Here is a 23,777-nt window from a genome sequence, read left to right on the forward strand (position 1 = left end):
AGAGACAGGGTTTCACCATGTTGGCCAAGCTTGGTCTTGAACTCCCCACCTCAGGTGATCCACCTGCCTCAGCCTCCCAAAGTGCTGGGATTACAGGCATGAGCCACCGCGCCCGGCCTCTAAGATAAATTTCTAAAGCACAATTGCTTGGCCCACATTCAGTCTGAGGAATGGCAATCCAACATTCTCAATCCAAGAGGGAGTCTGACCGGTCACTGGGTACAGGTTCAAATCTTCCAGGAGTAGTGTTTTAGATTAGGACATCAGAAGGGACAAAGGAATGATCTGTTCTCAGAAGGAATCAAGATACCCCTGCAGGACACCCCAACACCCCCACCCACAAAACCTGACAATTATACGAAGCCCTGAGACACTTCAGATTCCATTTTTATTGCCCTGACCAGTAGACTCCTGATCCAGGCTACCATTACCACTCTCCAGGATCAGAAGTTAATCATGTTGTTAAACTTTCCACGATAATGTTTTTTGCTTTTTTGTTTTGTTTTGTTTTTTGAGGTGGAGTCTTGCTCTGTCGCCCAGGCTGGAGAGGGTCTCACACTCCTGACCGTCAGGTGATCTGCCCACCTCAGCCTCCCAAAGTGCTGGGATTACAGGCATGAGCCACCGTGCCAGGCCCATGATACTGTTTAAAAGCAATGAACAGGCTGGGCACGGCGCCTCACGCCTGTAATCCCAGAACTTTGGGAGGCCCAGGTGGCCAGATCACCTGAGGTCAGGAGTTCGAGACCAGCCTGACCAATATGGTGAAACCCATCTCTACTAAAAAGAACAAATATTACCCAGGCGTGGTGGTAGGCACCTGTAATCCCAGCTACTCGGGAGGCTGAGACAGAATTGCTTGAACCTGGGAGGCAGATGTTGCAGTGAGCTGAGACCATGCCACTGCACTTCCAGCCTGGGCGTCAGAGCGAGACTCCAACTCCAAAAAAAAAAACCAATGAATAATACACGTTTGCCCACTAAAGAACAAGTTCCACGAGGGCAGGGAGCCTGTCTACTTGCCCAATGCAGCGGTTCTAGGGCCCAGCACAAGACTTGGGATGAGACTGGTTGCCAAGAAATCTTTGCTTAACTTACTGCTAGCAAGTGACAGCTTGTCTCTGTGTTACCAGTACACAGCATGCATGGTGTCCGGGACTCCATGCACACACGTGCCTGTCTCAAGCAGTTTCTGAAGACACAGAGAGACACTGCTTTAGTCATTGAGGTTTGGTTACAAGATCTACTGAAATACCTGCCTCCAAACAGCAGCAGACTCTCTTCAGAGACTTGTAGGGTGCCACGCCCTGGGGTTTCAAGAAAGTAAAAAATGATTTCCTTTCCTTAACTGAAACACTACGTTTACTTGTGGCGTAAACTCCCATCTCCTCCACCCTTCTTTTCTGGGCAGTTCATTAGTATATGACTCAATGACGCTAACTTCTTAATCCAATACATATTAAAAGATTTTGTTGGCCAGGTGCAGTGGCTCACGCCTGTAATCCCAGCACTTTGAGAGGCCGAGACGGGCGGATCACGAGGTCAGGAGATCGAGACCATCCTGGCTAACACGGTGAAACCCCGTCTCTACTAAACAATATAAAAAATTAGCCGGGCATGGTGGCAGGCGCCTGTAATCCCAGCTACTCGGGAGGCTGAGGCGGGAGAATGGCGTGAACCCAGGAGGCAGAGCTTGCAGTAAACCGAGATTGTGCCGCTGCACTTCGGCCTGAGAGACAGAGTGAGACACCGTAAGATCTTGTCATCTTGAAAGTAAGGCATTTCCCTCTCTACCTATTTCAAATTGCAACCACCAAAGTCCCTACTCCTCTCCACTGTTTCTCAAAAGCACCTGCCACCATCTAACTTGTTCGTCTGTCTCCCACAGCAGAAACAAGGGCAAAGACTTCTGTTTTATTCAGCGGGAGACCCCAGTACCTAGAACTGTGCCCAGCACATAGAAGACGCTCATGAATAAGGAAATAGATGCAAATCACTGAAAGCTACTTTTCAGTAACTGAGTAAACAAGTACTATTTTAATTATTATACTTAAAACCTTTGCACATAAAAGTGTACAGTCATTCTTTCTACCACAAGTTTATTAAACAAAAACCATCTCACCTTGTTTTTGAACAGGCTTTTCTGGATAATGCACGCTGCATTTTTAAAGGTCCCAAGAACATGAAATGAACATAGATTTTGTGTTTAACAGTTAACAGGGGATACTTGTAAGAAATTTAAGGCTACACAGCAAGTGGTCAATATCACAAAGTAAAGTTCACAAAGTGATCTTTCGTTGTTTTCATACTACAAAAACACAATGCCTCTGTTGTTACTAAATGCAAAATTTAAAGTTCTGGCAAACAAATTAAAGCAACCCTGTTCTCTTAAGAGGGCAGGGTGGAAAAACCAGTGACTGCCAGATGAAAACAAATTCACATCACCACAAACTGTTTCTTAAAAATTTCATAGCAGCCAAATACAAAATTATTTACTATCTACCTATTGATAAGGGTTTTTCCATTACTATATGCTCAAAGACAAACCTTACAACTATAGTTTCGGGAGGCATAAATTTGCTAACCTCAAGAGGTCCCACAAAAACTAAGTTGAGGCCGGATAACAGCAGTTTCCTGCACAGACTGGCTACTTCCTATCACCATAGTGGTCGAAGAATCAAACTAAGTAACACCAGCTTTTTACTCTGGATGCCTAAAACACATTTCCCTTCAAGAAAAAAAGCAAGCATTCCTCAGCTAGCGATCTCAGGCCAAACTCCCAACAAGTCCATCTCTGTGTCTTAACCAAATACAAACCATCATCGATCTCAAGCACTAACAGCAGCGGCCTATTTCACACAGCGGACGCCTCTTAGGCCGTCAGGAATTTAAATCACCTTCTTGCCCACAAAGTAATTTTCTTCCAAAACAAATGGAAAAATATAGGCTCTTTGGCAACATTTTTGGAAGTACAACATAAACTTATCACAACAGTTTTTAAACTGCAGACAACGAAAGAGAAGGAAGAAAAGCACTACTATATATACATACATATTTGAGGTCACCTCCTCCTGATGCTAGAGACTATCAACTGCTCAAAATAAGAAAAACAAAGATTTCAGTCCCCACACTTAGCTTCGAATAACTAACATAGGGAATTAATATGTGGTCAATAACAAGAGGCTACTAAAAACTCTGACAGGTTAACAGAAAAGTTTTCACTTCAGTTTCAAGTTCAAATTCATACTGTAAAGTGGTGATGAACATATCCCATCCGCAGGTACTTAATCTCCATACAAATAAGAACTACCTCTCACATGGGCAAAAAGATCAAAATTCTACAGAAGAATCTGATGGCTAAATGGCTATTTTGCAAAACACAATGCCCTGTACATTTTGAGGGGATCCTAAAACACGTGTAAACTTTGCAGAATTCAGTTTACCAAGGTTATCAAACTTAAAAATGAATACAATTTATTTGCTACTGCAAAGAATTCAACCAATTTCTCCAATGACTACTCCATATTCATTTTGAAAAATAGTACCGGATTTAAAGCTTACAAAACAAAATTCACAAAAGTGTTAAGATGCCATGACATATAGGCACAAATAACTGCAGACATTCTGAAGCAATAACACTGCTCAACCAGAAAAAAAAAAAAAAGGCTGCAACTGAATATGTAATAACAGCTATTTAAGACAGCAGTAGGCCGGGCGCGGTGGTTTACCCCTGTAATCTCAGCTCTTTGGGAGGCTGAGGCGGGTGGATCACGAGGTCAAGAGATCGAGACCATCCTGGCCAACATGGTGAAACCCCGTCTCTAATAAAAACACAAAAATTAGCCGGGCATGGTGGTGGGCGCCTGCAGTGCCAGCTACTCGGGAGGCTGAGGCAGGAGAATTGCTTGAATTCGGGAGGCGGAGGCTGCAGTGAGCGGAGATCGCACCACTGCACTCCAGCCTGCCGATACAGTGGGACTCCGTCTCAAAAAAAAAAAAAAAAAAAAAAAAAAAAAAAAAAAAAAAAAAAAAAAGAGCAGTAACGTGTTAAAACGGTCCATAAAAATCACATCATGAGGCCCTAAAATTCTAGTAAAAATGTCTCTAAGTAAACTTGTGAACTACTACTAAATAACTAACTTTTCTCTCTCTCTGTAGTCACTCATTTTATCTTTGGAATATATCCCGATTCTATCACCACGTTCCTTTCTCTTAACTTCATTTCACATTTGCATATTATTTATTCTATTAGTAATTGCTCATCCCGGTCTGAATCTCAAAATTCTACTACGGGAGGCATTTGGCATGCTGTGGAATAATTTGAGATGGAAATGATCAACCAGCTCAAAACCTCGTAAGCTCGAGTTCAGTGAGGCTTAGTACAATGGTGAAAACAACGTGTGATTAAAAATTCTTTCATTCCCTCTACAGAAGCAGTAACCCTGGGTAAAGTTAAAACTGCCTGGGTCTTTACCTAAGCTTTATCACCTTGGACAAGTCATTATACGTAACCTCCTAGGGCCTCAGCTTCCAGAGTAGCTAAATGGAAAAACAATACTATCTATCTCACGAGTTATTAGATTACGAAATGAGTTAATACACGCAAACAGGCTGAAGGAGTCCCTGGTGCGTAGTGCAGGTATTAGTCATTTAGAGATACAGTTCCTATTGCAAGGCAGTAACTTAAAAAGACTTACCTTTAAGGTCCAACAACCTCATCTACATACTTGTATATTTTTAAGGTAAGATAACTTTTAAAAGTCTATTTTATACCGTACACCTAATGCAGGAAGATGAGACAGGGATTACTACAGGAAAAAGTAATGCAGACTGGGTATGTGAACAGCACAGATGAATGTGCCCCGACGATTCTGCCGAGAACATAATGAAATGGCGGACCTTCCTGCCAGAGGAGCGCAGAGTCACTCAGGCAGGTGATGTGACACGCACGTTAGGGTCTAAAGGTCCCAAGGCTGGAGTCCCCTTTCCTGGACCCTAAACTTGTCTGCCTCCTGCCCCGCAATCAGACTTAGTGAACTGTGGACGGTGAAAAGTCTTATCATGACCAGGCCATCCTTCGCTGGGGTGAACGGAAAGCATTTAGAAGGGGAAAATTGAAAAAAAACAAAGACACTGGTCAGGTCAAAAAATACAAATGTGACCTCTTTCACCATCTCTGAACTGAAAGAAAAGCATGGCACTTTTCCATTCATAACGTGTACAATTTTTTTTTTTTGGGAGATTTTGCTTTTCCCTTGTGAAAGACGGTTTTAAACAGTAAACAGACTTGCTGCCCACCTTGGCTGGGAAACCAAGTCCCGCGAGTAACTAGTCTAAGGCTACTCAGGCCAGTCCCCGGGAGCGCACGCCGCCCATCTCGCTCGCACCGCACAGCTCCCAACAGCTAAGAAGCAACGCCAAGGACTTTCTTCCCCGTCAGACATGCCCTCGGCCACACCAAACTGACATCAAAACCCCAGTTAGCGCAGCCTGACCCCACAGAGGCTCACGATGACCATCGCCCTACGGAAAAACTCAAATTCATCAACATCTAATAAAGAGGTCCTGGGCGTCTCCACCTTAAAAACGGGAAGCCTGAACGCTCCGGCGCGCCCGGCCGTGTAACCGCCGCGGCCCCCGCACGCGGGGCGGGCCGGGCTAGCGGGAGATTTGAGCGGCCGCCGCCTCTAGCCGTCTTCGCCTCCTCCGCGGGGCCGCCGCCCAGGAGGCCGCCCGCGGCGCAGAACAAAGCGCCCTGACCTTCAGGGGGGCCGGCAGCCGGGAGAGGCGCGCCGGGAGTTGGGAGGGGCCGCCCGCCAGCGCCCCAGGCCCGGGCTCCAGGCCCCAAGCTCCAAGCCCCAGGCTCCAGGCCCGCCGCGGCCGCCGCTACCTGCTCTGACGAGGACGCGGCCCCGCCCCTGCCCCACCGCCCCGCGGCTTCCAGAGATGGCCGCCGCCGCGCCCGCGCCGGCCCCGAGGCCCCTACCGCCCGCCCCGGCCCAGCCGCCCTCCCCAGCCGCCGTTACCGGCCCAGCACCCGCGTCTCCGCACCTCACGCCTCCTGCGGCACTGGCGGCGACCCTGGCTTCGCTCGCTTTGGGGCTGCGCCGCCGTGGCCGCCAACAACGCCGCCTCCCATTGGCCGAGGCTCCTAGCTCTTCTCTCCGCGAGCAAGACAGGCTGCGATTGGGCGAGCGCGGCGCAAGTCAACTGCGCTTCGCGCCGCAGACGGCAGCCAATCAGAAGCCACCGAAGAATCGCCCCGCCTTATGCAAATATCCCTCCGCGCTGCCCTCGCCCTGCGTTCCTCCGCCTCTTTAGATGGGGCGGGGCGAGGTGCAGACCACGTGTGTGGTTCTGCGCCGGCCTGGGTCCCCGCTCCCGGGACCCTCCCCAGTTGGCACTGCATCCTCGCGGGACACTGGGCACCACCTGTCTCCGTGGGTCCCGGCCGTCTTTATCTCCTGCGCCCTCCCAGTTCCCTAGTTCAATCCCGTCCGCGGCGGGTCGGTGCCTCCAGCCGTCCGTGCGCCCGCTGGTGTGAGAACCCCACCTCCCACGTCGTCCCCTGGCGCTACTCCTTGAGAACATCGCGGGGGGCCCCACCGCCTGGGAGCCGTTTTCAACCAGTCCCGTTAGTGGTTGGGACCTAAGCTTAACCCCTGCTCATCCCCCAGGTCCCAGGCTGGATAACACTTCACTTCCTCTGCGAAAAGGTCGAGGCTGGGTCGCCTCCGCGGACACGACGGGACTACCCACTTCCTGCGTCTCTTCCCGCACGCCCTGAGCCCTGCAGTGTCCCAGCAACCTAGTTCTGGCCTGGGGGAGACACTGTCGGACAAGGAGGAAAAACAGTGCGCACTGGGCCCTCAGATCAGGCCCCTGAAGCAGAGCAGGGCGGGGGGCTGGGGAGGAGCTGGCCCGTTTCGCCCACCCTGTTCTCCCTCTCAGGGTGCCGCTTGGGCTGGGGTGAAGGTAACAGCCCCAGCCTCTTCACATCACATTTTGTAGAAAGACATCCAATTTGATCAGAAAATAACCCCTGCGCTGGGGGCTTTTGAGGCTAGTCATTTCCATGTTCAACCGTGCCATTGGGGGTCTTCAAGTCTTGTGCATTTTTTTCAGAAACGTTCTTTTTTTGGGGGTGAGGTTACTTTTGAAACAATTGCTAATTATTATTATTATTAGCAAGTCATGCCTGTAATGGGGAAAATTTGTAACCATCTAAAGGCTTCTGGTTGAGGGATTAAGAACATAGCGTCAGTTATAAACCTCAGAGGTAACCTGGGAGGCTGAGGCAGGAGGATCCCTTGAGCCCAGGAATTCAAGTCCAGCCTGGGCAACATAGTGAAACTTCATCTCTAAAAAGAATTTAGGCCGGGCGCGGTGGCTCAAGCCTGTAATCCCAGCACTTTGGGAGGCCGAGACGGGTGGATCACGAGGTCAGGAGATCGAGACCATCCTGGCTAACACGGTGAAACTCCGTCTCTACTAAGAAATAAAAAAAAAAACTAGCTGGGCGAGGTGGCGGGCGCCTGTAGTCCCAGCTACCTGGGAGGCTGAGGCCGGAGAATGGCGTGAACCCGGGAGGCGGAGCTTGCAGTGAGCTGAGATCCGGCCACTGCACTCCAGCCTGGGCTACAGAGTAAGACTCCGTCTCAAAAAAAAAAAAAAAAAAAAAAGAATTTAATGCGGAGCGCCATGGCTCAGGCCTGTAAACCCAGCACTCTGGGAGGTAGAGACAACAAGTCCAGCCTGGGCAACATAGTGAGAGCACCTTTCCCCCGCTCCAAAAAAAAAAAAAAAAAAATTCCCCAGGCATGGTGGCTCAGGCCTGTAATACCAGCTACTTGGGAGGCTGAGATGGGAGAATTACCTGAGCCCGTGAGGTCAAGGCTGCAGTGAGCAGAGATTGGGCCACTGCACTCCAGCCTGGGTAACCAGAGGGGTATATTGTCTCAAAAAAAACAAAAAAGAGGCCGTGCACGGTGGCTCACGCCTGTAATCCCAGCACTTTGGAAGGCCGAGGTGGGCAGATCACGAGGTCAGGAATTCGAGACCATCCTGGCTAACACAGTTTGAAACCCCGTCTCTACTAAAAATACAAAAAAATTAGCCGGGTGTGGTGGCGGGCGCCTGTAGTCCCAGCTACTCGGGAGGCTGAGGCAGGAGAATGGCGTGAACCCGGGAGGCGGAGCTTGCAGTGAGCCAAGATCGTGCCATTGCACTCCAGCCTCAGCGACAGAGCAAGACTCAGTCTCAAAAAAAAAAGAAAAGAAAAGAAAAAGAGGCCAGGCGTGGTGGCTCATGCCTGTAATCCCAGCACTTTGGGAGGCGAAGCCAGGCAGATCACAAGGTCAGGAGATCGAGACCATCCTGGCTAACACGGTGAAACCCCGTCTCTACTAAAAATACAAAAACAAAATTAACCGGGCATGGTGGCCTGTAGTCCCAGCTACTCCAGAGGCTGAGCCAGGAGAATGGCGTGAACTGGGGAGGTGGAGCTTGCAGTGAGCCGAGATCGTGCCACTGCACTCCAGCCTGGGCAATAGAGTGAGACTCCGTCTCAAAAAAAAAAGAAAAAGAAAAAGAAACTAATTAAAACAAAAACAAAAACCGTAAAAACCCCTCAGAGGTGACCGGTGCATAGCTGAGCCCTGACCCACACAGCGTGCTCAGTCCTGTCTGGCCATCTGTGTTTTAGGAGAGGGTGTGTGTGCTCTCAATTCCTATTTTACTTATTTAGACTTTCAGACTTTTCTACAATGGTCATGCTTTATGCTTTGTGGAAGCATAAACAAGGAAAGAAACGACACAAGAACCTGGGCATTTGAAGTTTTGAGGGTCCTTCCTCCCGTCTAATAAAGTCTCTAGTCCATTTGCAGTAATGGGATCCAGCTGCTCCTAGATGTTGGGGTTGGTGGGGGGTGGCATCCGGGTGGGTGGAGCCTCTGAGGGAGCTGGGCTTTGGGGCTGGGGGCAGCTGGACCTGCTCCCTGCGAGATCTGCTGGAACTGGAATGATTGTGGTGGTGGTGTTTTTCTCTTGGTGGTTGGTGGTTTCTCTCCTTGGAAGGTTCTCATTTGGAAATAAGAGTCTTCACAGATGCAATTAGGTAATGAGGCCGAATGGGCAGATTGCTTGAACGCAAGAGTTTGAGACCAGCCTGGGCAACATGATGAGATCCCATCTCTACCAAGTATCTAAAAATTAGCCAGGCATGGTGGTGCATCTATAGTCCCAGCTGCTTGAGGGCTGAGGTGGGAGGATCACTTGTGCCTGGGAGTTGGAGGCTGCAGTGAGCTGTGATCATGCAGTGGCCTGGGTGACAGAGCAAGACCAAGACCCTGTGTCAAAAAAAAGAAGTCCCCAGATGACAGACATGCAACCAGGGCTGAGGACCACTGGGATCAGGACTCCCAGGGTAGCCAGCATTCGGTGGGTTTCATCCGTTTTCCCAGCGCTGCCTCTGCCAGGCCTCAGGCATGAGCCCACCTGTCTACAACCCCTCTGCCATCTCAGCCTTCTCCAACCTGGAGATCAGGAGTCCCCTCCAGAGGCTGCCTTGCCTGTGGTTCTGATCCTGGCTGCCTTGTGCTCAGTGGGGTTCCGGGAGACTGTCCTGGACAGACACCACGTGTTTCTCCTTCACATGGCCAGCACCTGGAAAAGTGCCTGGCACTTGGCGAGCTGTGCCCTTACCTGGGTGCTACTGACAATGGCTACACCTTGGCCTGGAAGTAGAGGCAGGAATCACTGTCCCATTAAACAGAGGAGAAAACAGAGAAACCCCTGTAATGCCCCCAGCTAAGTGGCTCTGGCCCTGGAGGGGACCGTGCCCTTCACCTGCGGCGGGGCGCTACTCCTCAAACGACCTCGCAGCCGCCAAGAGCTGGAGCCTAGGCCTCAGAAATGCCCAAATCCTCCTCAGTAGGGTGGTGGCTCAGCCTATGGGGCATTAACAAAGTGGGGCCCTGGAGACATCCAAGAGAGGCGGCAGGTTTCTTCTGGTGTATGGAGAACAGAAAACACCCATGGTGTACTGTGCACAAAAGCGGGGTGCACAGTCAGGGAGTGACTTTGTAAACTTCACAGCCTCAGAAAGAAGGCATCTGAAGACTGTACCCCAAATGTTGCAGGGATTTGAGAGGTAGGGCACAGGGCCTTTCAGTTTCTACTTTATATTGGAAATTTTCTATATTATTTATTTTTAAATAATGAATACATGACTTTTTATAGTAAAGACACCAAAGATTGCTCTTTGTGGAAAAACAGGAAGATGTAAATCTGGCTCTTACAGCTGAACAGAGCTTTCATGTACACAAAAGAAACACTTCACAGGCAAACTAATATTATACAAGTTAAGAAAAGTGTCCACCCCACATTGATCAAGAAGGATCTGCTGCAGCCTGACAGCAAGATACTGCAGGGTAGGGAGGTGCTGGGGTCCTCTTGGGGACCAAGCCAGTGGCCTGGCCAGCCAGCCTGTTGTCACTGCAGGCCCTCGACCCAACCTGGGGAGACTGGAGGAAGTTAGGGGAGGGCAGGGAGAAGGCACACCGGGTAGTGGGCACTCAGAGGGGGTAAACTCCAGGCAGAAAATCGGCCCAGAATTACTCTGAATGGGGGAGGGGGTGTGAAACAGGGGCCACAGCCTGACCCTACTCCAGTCCAGGTAGAGCCAGGCCTTCCTCAGCTGTGGGGACCAGGTGTGCCCCTGGCGATCTGAATACGTTTTTGTGCACTCACCACTGGAAACGGGGGGGCACAGGCCACTCCTTCCTGTCTCCTTGGATGGCACCGTGGCCTTGGGCCAACCTCCGCTCACCCCAGTCGTGGCAGCTACAGACAAGGGTATTTCCTCATGGCCCGGTTGTCAGGACGTTTGACACATGGTTTCCAGCACAGGCTGGTAGACAGGATACACTGTGGAAGGGATTGCTGCTGCTGGGGTGACCGCTGGGCTTCATCAGTTTCCTTGGCTGAAGGATACTGAGTTACCGGCTTCAGGCTACTTTGTATCTCATTAAAGACACCTCTGGAGGCAGCTGCCATCACCACACTAACGAAATTAGCAAAAAATCTTGACTGTCATCCAATACCTGGTCATTCAAATTTCTTGATTTTTATTTTTATTTTTATTTTGAGACAGTGTTTCACTCTTGTTGCCCAGGCTGGAGTGCAATGGCGCGATCTCAGCTCAAGCTCACCGCAACCTCTACCTCCTGGGTTCAAGTGATTCTCCTTCCTCAGCCTCCTGAGTAGCTGGCATGCACCACCATGCCCAACCAATTATTTTGTATTTTTAGTAGAAATGGAATCTCTACTAAAAATGATCCGCCCGCTTCGGCCTCCCAAAGTGCTGGGATTACAGGTGTGAGCCACCACGCCCAGCCCCCCTTGAAATGTCTTTACAGCAGGTTTGTTCAAATCCTTCAAAGATTATCCCTCAAACCTGGTGGTTTTGTTTCTTGAATCTCTCCCAGTCCTTTTTTATGCCCTATTCTGCTCCCTTTGACGCAGGCATATTGAAGACACCAGCTGGGCATCTGGCAGAATGCCCCACCTTCTGCACACGTGTGGTGGCTGCTTCATGGCCTCACCTGCATTGTCCCTCTGGGTCCAGTATTTCCTGCAGACAGGAAGTGAGCTGGACAGCCTTGCTCCTGAGGGGCCTCTAGCCCAGCAGCACAGGCCACAGCTGGGAGACTGCAGGAATGCAGACTCTCGGGCTCCTCCTAGGTCTGAACTGGAATTTGTGTTAACAAGCAATCCTGGGCAGTTTATATTCTCATTCAAGGTTGAGGAGCCCTAGCCTAAAAGCTTCATTCAATACTGACTTATACTTTTAGAGGAAATCCTTCTTTTTGTGGGGGGGGCTGAGAGCCAGAGCCCGGCATCAGAAAGTAACACATATCCCCTCCTGGAAACCTACAAGCCACGCACAAGGTGACACTTTGGCACCACGAAATTATCCAGCACCTACCAGCTTTCACCCAGGGGTCTCAGCTTCCATGGTCAGCCCCTGCCTGAATCAATGACTTCATTTGGGGCTGCAGAATGGAGATGTCTGATCCTGGTGCTTCTTCCCTTAGCTGGCATCTCTGGGGAAAGAACAACTTTCTCCTTTCAGCTAGGGCCATTTCTGAAATACACTTCCCATGCAAGGTGAAATACTTGGTTCTGTCACCAATGAGTAACTCTACAGAAAGCTGACACAGGAGCCACCTCCAGTAATGACAATATGTTTTAGCTTTCTCTATTTTTGAGAATAAATAGATGCCTGGGTTTTGATTAATCTTTTTTTTTTTTTTTTTTTGAGAGAGAGTCTTGCTCTGTCACCCAGACTGGAATGCAGTGGTGTGATCACAGCTCACTGCAGCCTCCACCTCCCATGCTCAGGCAGTCCTCCAACCTCAGCCTCCTGAGTAGCTGGGATCACAAGTGCACCACCAAACCGGCCAATTTTTTTTATTTTTAGTAGAGATGGGGTCTCACTATGTTGCCCTGGCTGGAATCATTCTTTTCAATGTTCAAATTGTCCCAAACTTAGCCAGTAGGAGCTCCTGAAGCCTTATTTTACAGTAAGTACAGGCTCCCAGAAAACTGCAAAATTTGTTTCCTGATGGTCACACCTTGCCTGGCCAGAGTTCATGATCAACATAGGAGACTGACATTGGTACAATGTGTGTGACTCTACGTTGTGTTATCACACATGCAGATTTGTGTGATCACCATGGCAACGAGAACATGGACGTGCCCTCCCCACCAACCCCCACCCCCCGCTGTCCCTGTACAGTCACTCCCCCAACCTGCCCCCCACCATCTTTAACCCCAGCTACCACCATCTGTTCTCTATTCCTACAGCTTGGATTTTGAGAATGTTATCTACATGGAATCACACAGTAGGCAACCTTTCAGGGGTGGCTTTTCCACCCAGCAGAATGCCCCTGACACATACCACCCAGCTGCTATGTGTCACTAGCTTGTCCAGTGTCCTTCTGACCTGACTTCTTGGTGTTCGAAGGCTCCCCTTTTGGGGCACAAGAGTGCTTGGCTACTCCTGCTGCTGCAGACCTGAAACTGGCCATTTCTCCAGGGGGTAGGGGGATGGGATTTAGAGCCCCAGATCGGGGCTGGGGCTGCTCACTGCCACCAGGGCTGCCTTGCTTCTCCACCCTTCCCATCTACACAGCCAAGAAACAACCTACTTTTTAAAATCACAAGTTACTTCCTATTTTCTAATTCATATTTAATAGTAAAGTGCTTTTCCTTGACTTCTTTGATTTTTATCCTTGTATTTTTTTCTTTTACATTAAAAACTTGGTTGCTAGGCTGGGCACAGTGGCTCACACCTGTAATCCCAGCACTTTGGGAGGCTGAGGTGGGCGGATCTCTTGAGGTCAGGAGTTCAAGACCAGCCTGGCCAACATGGTGAAACCCCATCTCTACTAGAAATACAAAAATTAGCTGGACTTGGTGGCACGTGGCTGTGGTCCCAGCTACTTGGGAGGCTGAGGCAAAAGAATAGCTTGAACCCAGGAGGTGGAGGTTGCAGCAAGCTGAGATTGCTTCACCACACTCCAGCCTGGGTGTCAGTGATCTTATTTGTCTTGGCATATAGAGTTTGAAAATTACAGTGTCAACATTACTACTAACAACAAAACTATTGCGCTGGGCGCAGTGGCTCAAGCCTGTAATCCCAGCACTTTGGGAGGCCGAGACGGGCGGATCACAAGGTCACAAGATTGAGACCATCCTGGCTAACAGGTGAAACCCTGTCTCTACTAAAAAAAAAAAAATACAAAAAAAACAAAACGAACTGGGCGAGGTGGCGGGCGCCTGTAGTACCAGCTACTCGGGAGGCTGAGGCAGGAGAATGGTGTGAACCCGGGAGGCGGAGCTTGCAGTGAGCTGAGATCCGGCCACTGCACTCCAGCCTGGGCGACAGAGCGAGACTCCGTCTCAAAAAAAAAAAAAAACAAACTATTGGATTGTTTGACTTTTCTGCACCTTTTTTGACCTTAGAAGATACCCCATTAAAGATGTGTAGCAAAAAATGGCCAATTCTCAGAAAGTTCAAATTCTTGAGGTTGCCAATTTGATTTATCGTTTTGTGCCGGATGGTACTTTCTGAAATAGCCACAGTAGTATTTCCCATCCCTTCTGGAACCCAGTAATGCCCATCACAGGGTGGTGTCTATGCCTCCCCCTCCCCATGGACGTGGGTGGGCCTGGTGACGGCCTCCACTAGGGAGGACAGTGGAAGTCAGGACATGACCTCCGAGGTTAGATCCTAAAAGGCCAGACAGCTCCCGTCTCTCTCTCTCTCAGGACTTGCACCTTTGGAGCTACAGGCTGCTGTGACAGAAATCAGCCACCCCGAAGCCGCCAAGCTAGAGAAACCACACAGAGATAAAAGGTGCCCAAGCAGCCCCAGTATGGGACCCAGGCACAAACCTAGAGATGACCCCATCTGCCTACAACTGAAAACCAATCCGCTGAGTCCAGTCAATCCAGAGCCATGAGTTATTCACATGATCGTTGTTGTTTTCAGCCATGAAGTTGTGGGGTGATTTGTTAAGTGGCAACAGATAACTGAACACGTTTGTTTTATTTTGTTTGGGGGACTTTTCTTTCTTGCTGGTTTAAATTTATATATATGTATATAAAAAACACTGACAAGGTTCAAAGTCAGACCTATCAATACCCAGAGACTGTCCCCATTGATTTATAAGCTTAGTGCTCCCTACATAATTGGGTGGGTGATCTCAAGCTGTGCCAAGCACCCTGCTGATGCACAGACAGGCTGGTTCCAGCCTTTTGCTGTGTCACACACTACTGCAGTAAACAGCAAGCGCGCGTGGAGGGCAACAACAAAGAACCGGCGCGCCCACAACCCAACACTGCCACACTCCCCATGCTGGGGCTGCTGCCACCAGCCACGTGCACTGGATAGAGTGTCCCCCGGCTGTCCACAGCACCAATGACTGTCTTCTGTCGGGATGGATATGGCCTGGCACCAGCTTCCACAGGCATGAAGCAGGCTCTGGCTTCTGCTTACGCCCTCCTCAGCCAAGGATGGGTAAGCACCTTCGCGTCTGGGTGCTGATTCTCAGTCCAGGTGAACCAAGTGTAGGGGCAGGGTGGCAAGGACAACACTGGGCACTGGGGACAGAAGGTCCCTGCTGTGTTGAGAACACCCCCACATCTCACCCATGAGCCATGCACATCCTGGACTTGCTGTCTCCAACGGCAGTTCTGGGCAGCTCGCCAGGGGCCCGCCTGCTGAGCCACTGGCTATGCTGCTGCCCAGTATGGAATGGCTCTAGGAAAACCTGCAGTGTGTTTATTCATCAGAACCCGAGGGCAGACTGAGTGGCCTTTGTCTAGGGCTCAGCAGGCTCTGCCAGTCTGAGCCTGTCTTTTTCCTACTCAAATACCTCCAAATGTGCCCACACACCAGAGATTAGCCGATAGCCATCAGCATGGGGGAGAAATTCCTCGGCCAGCTGAAGCAGCTCAACTGACCCAAGCACCTAGGTTGTGACCTGCTGACCAAGCGGCCCTGGCCGGCCACCAGGCCCCCTGCCAAGTGCTGAACATGCAGAACAAGGCAGAGAGGGTCTCACTGTTCAGAAAAATTTATTATAATGTCTCAGAGCCAATGACGACATGAACCTACATGAACACAACTCTTAATTTAGGACCCAAGGGCAACTGTAAGCATGACTGGAGCATTGGAGCGTTGTCACTGAGGCAGACAGGAGCCGCTAGTCCGCAACGGTTTAAAAAGTCAGTCCTGCGCCCCTCACTGGAAGCTTCCATTCTGAGGCATCTGCAAATATTCCTTGTAGAGCTTCTCCTGAGCCTCGAAGAGCTTCTTCACCTTCTTGGCTTGCCCTTTGCTGAGCTCTTTGCCCTCCGCGTCATGTGTGGGCAGACCCTGAAAAGCCAGAGCACAGTGGCTGTCGGTCTCCTCTGCACCTGGGTAAGCCCGACTCCCCTTTCTTTGCCCTCCTGTCTCAAAGTGTGCGTCTCCCTGACGCAGCCATGTCTTCTTGCTTGGACAGTCGCCACGCTGCTCTGGAGCCAGCACACGGATCTGGTGCTGGCACACTGACCTGGCAGTGCCAGCTCTAGCAGCTAAGAATGGGAGAGGGGCGGCCAGAGTCTGGGGGTGCTTCCTGACTAAGGTGAGAGGCACTGTGCCCCTCAGAGCCTACCCATGGCTGAGTTCTGACACAGCCGGCCCAAAGGTACACAGCAAACACATCCAAATGCCAGCAGGGAGGGGCCTAGAGGTTTGGAGGCAGTGGCTGTGAATCGCTATGACGAAGGACCTGGGGGCAGGAGGCCTATCTGCACCACTGCACTTCAGCCAGCTTGTGAGGGCCTGGGTGGATCTCGGCCCGGGCCACAACTCCCAGGGCTAGGAACCAGAGCTTGCCACACCAGTGGAGGGGTGGCCCTGGCACGGGCCTGCCTAGCTGCCTGGGCTGTGGAAGGAGCTCGGTAGTTGGGCCAGGAGGCCCTGGACCTAAAGCAGGTGTCAGATTTGATTCCAAATTTTCTACAGACAGAAAATCTGCTTGTCCAAGATTGAAAATTCCTGTCCTCCCAATTTAATGTGGTCTAATAAAGTTCCGAAAAGAAGAGAAGGATGCTTACATTTTCATCAAACTTGGAGTATTTGTCGGTTTCTGACAAGAACATCTCACTAGGAGGAATCTTCATCTTGGCCAGCTTTGCTGCCTGGAACACACAACACAGCACAGTCACTGCCACTGAGCAGCACCTGGGGCTCCACACTGTGAACGACATCTGCTCATACCTCCAGCTGTCAACTTGCTTCCCAGCCCTCAGATTCAGAGTGCTACGAAAGACGGGAAGGGAAAAGCCAAGGTGGAGGGAACATACAAGGAATTTAAAATTAAACGAGATGTTATTTCTACAGCAATAGTGGAAAGCTTGCTAGAACCACTAATAGTAGTAAGTCTGTAAATGCTGTCTTGGAGCTTGTGACCAAATGGCACAGCCTTCCCCTTGGCCAGGCCTTCCCTGCACCCGACGTGAGAAGGGCCTGGCAGGCCTTAGGTGGTGGAGGCAGAGAGCGGAGCTCCTTCTGCGAGGGTCTGCAGGGGCCTGGCTAAGGTCCACGGAGGCACAGAGAGTCACAGGGCATGGAGTCAGGGTGCACTCCTGCCCAGGAGAGCCCCCACCCCCAAACAAACAAAGTGCATTACTTCTTGTTCCTGTTTCCTCCGGGCCGCCTCCTCTTTCTTCTTCCTCTTCTCCTCTTCAACCTAGAGGGGCAGCACACAGCCAGATGAGACAGGGCTGCCTCAGGCTGCTGGTTCTCTCAGAGTGAGAGGTCCCGCAAAACAAGCCCCTCCCGTAGGGCCTGGCATGGAGGGCTGAACTCTGACCAGGCCCACTCCACTGTGGGGAGGCAAGTCCATGTGCTGGGCAGCACACCCACCCTCTTCCGTTCCCTTTGGGGATCCTCAGGGGAACCCCTGGGTGCCTGGCCCTGCCCTAGATGCAAAGGTATGCAGTAGGCAGACAAACAGAACCAATGCTAAAAGATCCAGGCACCACTAACATGAAGAAATGGACCAGCATGGTCAGCCTGGCCTAAGGAGAGAGGATCCGTCAGGTCATGACCAGGACAGCACTGCGAGGGTTACCCTGAGCGGGTCTTGGGATACTTGGGAAGGAGCAAGAGCCCCAGGGCAGGATGGGGAGAGGAGGGTGGAGGCCAGCCTTGGGGGCTGGGTGAGGAGACCAGAGCCCACTCCAACCAGCAGGCAGTACCCGGGCAGGGGCGAGCGCAGCCTGATGCTGCAGGGAGAGCTTATTAGTGGAGCCAGCAGGCTGTGTGCTGGTGAGGGAGGCCCTCCGTTGCTTTGGGAGGTTCTGGCCTGAGCCACTGCACGAATAGACATGCCCTCCACTGACGGAAAAGGAACAAGTTTGGGGAGTTGAAAATCACATTTTCACATTTCCTTTGGACAGCCTAGGTTTCAGGTGCTTCCCGGCCCAGTGGAGCTATCAGGTAGGCAGCTGGGCACAAGTGTTTTTGGGCCATCGGCTACATGATAGATGGTGGAGAAGCCGCAGGACCAGGTAAGGTCTCCTGGAGCTCCACACACAGAGCTGGGGAAAAGAAACCAGGAAGGCACAAAGATCTCAGAGACTCAGGAAGGGGCTGGGCCAACAGGATCGAGCTCTTTCGAGGTAGATGGAGGGAGGGCAGGGCCGGCCAAGGGGAAGGGGCTGAGGTGGGGGAGGAAGGAGCTGGGCACTGAGCTTGAAGGAACCAGAGAGGCAGTGCTCAGGATTTCTGCTTTTTCCCTTTAAAAGTTAGGGTATGTTTATGTGCTGGTGGGAATGGTACAGGGAGGCAGGATCCCTCCCCCGTGGTGCCTCGGGCCTGGGGATGCCTTCTCGCGGCAGTGTGGTGAGGTAAGAGTCCCTTGGTTGGGAAACAGGAGCTACTAGAAGTCACAAGCCACAGCCAAGGTGGCCAGTGGAAAGGCCAGCACAAAGAGTACAGGGCCTGCAAGGCTCTGGTCGGGCCACCCTGGCGCTCCTCTTGTCTGCTTCCTGCTTCTGAGCACTCTGCCAGGGAGTGCAGCAAGCCAGGGTGTTTGTACAGCCAGCACCAGGCCGCCTCACAGCACAGCATGGCAGGCGAGACCCAAGGCTAGGTGAGTGACTGTGATGGAATGAGGAGGGGCCCTGATGAGGCAGTCACACCAGCCAACCTCACAGGGCAAGCCCAGCTCCTCCCAACCTGCCAACCAGGATGGACCTGCAGACCACTCACCACTGGAGCTTTCCCCAGAGTTCCAGTTTGTCATTCCTCCAAAGCACTGCAAACTCCAGCCACCCACATTTGCATCTGGCATCAGCTCTCCCTTTGTGCCTTGGGCCAGTCCAGGGCTGGGCACAGATGCCTTCCCTGACCTTGCACATCTCATCTGTCAATCACCCACCCTGTCGATTCTCCTTCCTCAGTTCTTCCCAGAGCCTCCTTCCTGAGAACTGTGACATCCAAACTCGCTCTCCACGGCGGTCTCCTGCTTTAAGCCTCTTGGGGACCCACCTGCTGGTGGCAACAGCACCCAAGGCCCACCTCCCATAGTGTGCACTGGGGGCCCACGTGCCTCTCATCCTGCTGCCTGCATCCCAGGGTGCCCCACACACTGTGCCCAGAGGTTCTGACACTGCGTTTTTGTTCCTGTTCTTCTCTCCTATCAGGCACCGAGGAACTTGGACCATCCCTAATCCTGGGAGTGTTGTGGGGCGCAAGTGGGGAGTATGCTGGGCATAGGAGGTGGAGATGCATCAGTGACACGCACCACCCAGGTGAGGGCAAGGTGTGACTGGGATCTTAACATGTCAGCTTCACAGTTTGCTAAAAGTGACTGGTTTTCACTTAAACTGAGGGAATAATCTTTTTAAAAGAGGTGCTTCATTAGAAGATACTAGTTAATTTTTCTTTCTGACATTTATAAATACTGGGATTTTAAAAAAAGTGTAAACATCAATGCTTAAAAAGTAAACTATGTAATAACTGCAATGGTTTTTACATTTTCAAAAAATATCAAGCTTAAGTCATTTTCACTTTACTCACCTGTCTCTTTTCTTCTCTCTCTTTTAATAAGGTGTTTCTGTCTACCAGTTTCACCACCGTGGGCAGTCCTGCAAAATAAACAGCGTGTGAGAAGAGGCTGGGCTCTGTGGGCCATCCCCACTGCTGGGCCAGCCCTGCCCTGCCCTGCCCTGCCCAGACCATGCCGTGCTGCCCAGTCAGAGCGAGGGCCCACTGGAGAAAAACAAACAAGAACCTCCATAGCAGCAGTGTAGCACAAGAGAACATTTTGGTTTATGTGTGATTTTTTTTTTTTTTTTTTTGAGACAGTCTTGCTCTGTCATCCAGGCTGGAGTGCAGTGACATGATGTCAGCTCACTGCAACCTTTGCCTATCAGGTTCAAGCAATTCTCGTGCCTCAGCTTCATGAGTAGCTGGGACTACAGACACGCATTACCACACCCAGCTAATGTTTTATATTTTAGTGGAGACAGGGTTCCACCATGTTACCTAGGCTGGTCTCGAACTCCTGACCTCAGGTAATCCGCCGACCTCAGTCTCCCAAAGTGCTAGGATACAGGTATGAGCCACCATACCTGGCGAGAACATTTTGTAATTGGAAGATAGGAAGGTCTTGCTAGCCAGGAGTAGGAAAATATGACATGTCATCTGAGATTTAAAATTACCAGGGGCAGAGTGGAAGAGTGGAATTGGAGGGTTCATAACACAAGAAATGATAAATGCTTGAGATGATGGAAATCTCAGTTACCTAGATTTGATCATAATACATCATATGCATGTATCAAAATATCACATATAGCCGATAAATTTGTACAACTATTATGTATCCACAAAAACTGAAAATAAGGCCGGGCATGGTGGCTCATGCCACTTTAGGAGGCCGAGGTGGGCAGATCACTTGAGGTCAGGAGTTCAAGACCAGCCTGGCCAACACAGTGAAACCCTATCTCTACTAAAAATATGAAAATTATCCGTGTATGGTGGTGGGCGTCTGTAATCCCAGCTACTCGGGAGGCTGAGGCAAGAGAATTGCTTGAACTCGAGAGGCAGAGGTTGCAATGAGCCGAGATCGCGCCACTGTACTCCAGCCTGGGCAACAGAGCGAAACTCCGTCTCAACAAATAAATAAAAATTAAAGGCCGGGCGTGGTGGCTCAAGCCTGTAATCCCAGCACTTTGGGAGGCCAAGACAGGCGGATCACGAGGTCAGGAGATCGAGACCATCCTGGCTAACACAGTGAAACCCCGTCTCTACTAAAAAATACAAAAAACTAGCCGGGCGAGGTGGCGGCGCCTGTAGTCCCAGCTACTCGGGAGGCTGAGGCAGGAGAATGGCGTAAATCCGGGAGGCGGAGCTTGCAGTGAGCTGAGATCCGGCCACTGCACTCCAGCCTGGGCGACAAAGCGAGACTCCGCCTCAAAAAAAATAAAATAAAATAAAATAAAATAATTAAAATTAAAAATAAAAATAAAAAACAAAAAAATTAATTTTCTGTAGAACAAAAAAACCTCTACCAAGTGGGAGGACAGCATGAAATTTGTTGACAGTGTACAGGATACAGGCTGGTTTCCTTAGCTGAGAGCATCAGAGGCAGCAGCAACAGGGGCAGTGGGCAGCCAGGCCCCAAGGGGAGATGACACGCAGGGGAGGTGACGCCACCACACGCTGCAGTGGGATGGAGCTACGGGGTGCTCCCCTGCCCCTGCCAGGCTGGCCAGTGTAGGAATGGTGCCGGGGGACCCATGGGGCTGCCACTTTGGGATTCTGCATCAACAATTATGATGCAGGAGCCTCGGCCCAGCCCCGGGAGCTCTCCCTGTGACACCTCTCCAAGCTCCTGGTAACTTCATAGCAAACAGCAAGGGCTCACCCACCTTCGTGGTCTTCAAACCGCACCCCAAGCTCGGGCAGGATGTCGTCCCGCAGGGCATCGCTGAGCTGCAGAACCTCAGGGACTGCAGGGAAAGCAGAGCAGTTCCATCAGACATGAGGGGCCGGGGCCCACAGAACGAGTGCCTCCTCCAGTGCTTGGGAGGGAGGGGCCAGCAGCTTGACCGGCTGCAGAAGCCCAGAGACTAGTGTCCCCCGTAAACCCAGGGGCTGTTCTGGGGGTGCAGGGCAGAGCCAGGAGGAAGCATAGCACAATGGCTGCTGGAAGCGGTTCTTCCAGGAAAGGGACACAAGTTGGGCCAATAGCAGGGGCGGGAGGGTCAGGACAGGCCTGGGGGTCCCTACGGGTGCTAACGCTCTTCATCTGAGGCAGTTTCTCTGTTGATGCTACAATCAGTTTTCTTACGGAAGGACCGTTTAGACTCAAGCCCCTAAGGACTTGGTTCCCAAATGCACACAGGACTGGGACGGGGGTCCTGACCGGGACCCAGGAGAGCTAAGTCCCAGGACCACTAAAGAGCTCTGGCTCTGTGAGAATCAGGCCTCCCAGGGCTGAAGCACATGCAGCTGGAAAGGCAGGGGTGAGCAGTGGGGCTGGACCACAGGTTGCTTCCCAAGACTGTGCTCACCTCTGCCTCTGAATGGGGACCAAGCCCAGCTGGGAGGGTGAAGGGAAGCATGACAGGGAGAGCGGCTATGACCTCCATCACATGGGGAGGGAGCTTCACTTGGAAACCCACATGTCTGTGGCTGACTGGCTTCAGAGCACAGCACTGCAGACTTGCCCGGCATCCCACGGTTCTCCTGAGGGGCTCCTCATGCAGTCTCTACCAGACGCCCCCCTGTGCCTCTGCTCTGCCCAAGTTTTCCCCGTCCCCAGCCCACGCACAACGCCCAGGTGGGGAACAGGACATAAGGAGTTTTGGGTGTTGCAGGGTAAATGGGATGCCAACCTATCTCAGAAAGACTCCTGAGTATTGGGTGATGCAACAGCATCTGCTAGACTACATCGACAGGATGGATGCTTACTGCTCTCCAAGTGACAACTTTCTGCTCTGAAATCTGACCTTGGGTTTGCTGGAATCACCACACCCTTTAGTTTTCTTCTGGCCCCTCAGCTTGCTGCACCCAACTGTGCTAGGTGGGCAGGTGCCCTGCCCGCAGCCTGCTGGGACCCCCGCCATCCCACCCCATCCTCCTGCCTGCCCTGACTTTGGGCGGCACTGACCACACGCATGCTGCCATTCTCATCTGTCCTTTTCCTGCTGTGTCCTCATGACTGAGACCCCCTACAGCTCCTTGCTGGGCGCCCCACACCTTCATTCACTGCTAGATAGAACATTTACATATCCAGCCAGGCATGGTGACTCATGACTGTAATCCCAGCACTTTGGGAGGCTGAGTCGAGTGGATCACGAGGTCAGGAGATCGAGACCATCCTGGCCAACATGGTGACATCCCATCTCTACTAAAAATACAAAAACTCTCTGGGTGTGGTATAACGTGCCTGTAATCCCAGCTACTGGGGACGCTGAGGCAGAAGAATCGCTCGAACCAGGGAGTCAGAGGTTGCAGTGAGCCAAGATGACACCACCACCGCACTCCGGCCTGGCGACGGGCTCCGTCTCAAAAAAAAAAAAAAAAATGCATATCCTTGGGTTTCAAGGACCTGCCCACAAGCACAGCCACCTTGGGCAGCTTCCTGAGTTTCAACCTCCCCAGGCAGGGACCTAGGGGAACAATGGCCTTTATATTTGTCCGCAGTATCATTCCTGGGAATGGGCCCTCCTCAGTCATCTGAGGAAGGACTGACTGGGGCATGAGCTGAGGTAGGTGCCTGCCTTTCAGTCTTTGAAAGCCATCGCTGGACAGCACCCTCATTAGAAGGCAGGCAAGCCAGCACCTGTGGTTACTGTCATGGGTGTCATGGGAGGCCACAAGGCCAGCACCCCAGCCCACCCACCATGGGTGATCATCAGAGCAGGCACCAAGAAACCTCCTGGGTCACACTCCCTGGGGGAAAGGGACACACATCGTACCCCTGAGGCCCACACCGGCCTCTGGGTCTGGATTCTGAGGAGCTGAGGAAGAAGCCTCGTAGCCACTACAGCACCTAGCAAAGGAAAATGTAGTCCCTGGGTCGGGGGCCACTCACAAGTGCACCTGTGCCAGCTGCCCAGCCTCACAGTCCTGTCGAATGTAGGAGGCTGTCTCCGTGACATTTGAGAAGGAGAAGGTGCATCGGGGCCACCTGCCAGTGAGCAGC

The 23,777-nt window shown here is 51.5% G+C and overlaps 2 protein-coding genes across 19 annotated transcripts in view; both read right to left on the minus strand.

The window, feature by feature from the left end:
* The window catches only part of LOC105469761 (nucleosome assembly protein 1 like 4), a 47,284-nt gene extending 41,101 nt beyond the window's left edge, over positions 1 to 6,183 (minus strand). For 2 of the 11 annotated variants that reach the window (XM_011721273.3, XM_011721280.3), the window contains exon 1: positions 6,052 to 6,183. Coding sequence is in view for 1 of the 11 variants with exons in the window: in XM_071074084.1 (XP_070930185.1) it covers positions 4,698 to 4,719 (22 nt within the window). In the remaining 10 variants the exon portion in view is untranslated. The other 9 variants (XM_071074085.1, XM_071074087.1, XM_011721278.3 and 6 more) reach the window with 7 other exon arrangements.
* A 9,445-nt stretch (positions 6,184 to 15,628) lies between these two features.
* The window catches only part of CARS1 (cysteinyl-tRNA synthetase 1), a 57,948-nt gene continuing 49,799 nt past the window's right edge, over positions 15,629 to 23,777 (minus strand). For 7 of the 8 annotated variants that reach the window (XM_011721268.2, XM_011721270.2, XM_011721265.2 and 4 more), the window contains 5 exons: positions 21,496 to 21,576; positions 19,643 to 19,710; positions 17,247 to 17,306; positions 16,672 to 16,755; positions 15,629 to 15,946 (listed from right to left, as the gene is read on the minus strand). In XM_011721268.2, the coding sequence (XP_011719570.1) occupies positions 15,812 to 15,946; positions 16,672 to 16,755; positions 17,247 to 17,306; positions 19,643 to 19,710; positions 21,496 to 21,576 (428 nt within the window). In that variant the 3' untranslated portion in view covers positions 15,629 to 15,811. Of the gene's footprint in view, positions 15,947 to 16,671; positions 16,756 to 17,246; positions 17,307 to 19,642; positions 19,711 to 21,495; positions 21,577 to 23,777 lie in introns of those variants that run through there. The other variant, XR_011610416.1, reaches the window with a different exon arrangement.

This window comes from Macaca nemestrina, chromosome 12 (genome assembly GCF_043159975.1).
Source record: "Macaca nemestrina isolate mMacNem1 chromosome 12, mMacNem.hap1, whole genome shotgun sequence".
In the NCBI taxonomy this organism is placed as follows: domain Eukaryota; kingdom Metazoa; phylum Chordata; class Mammalia; order Primates; family Cercopithecidae; genus Macaca; species Macaca nemestrina.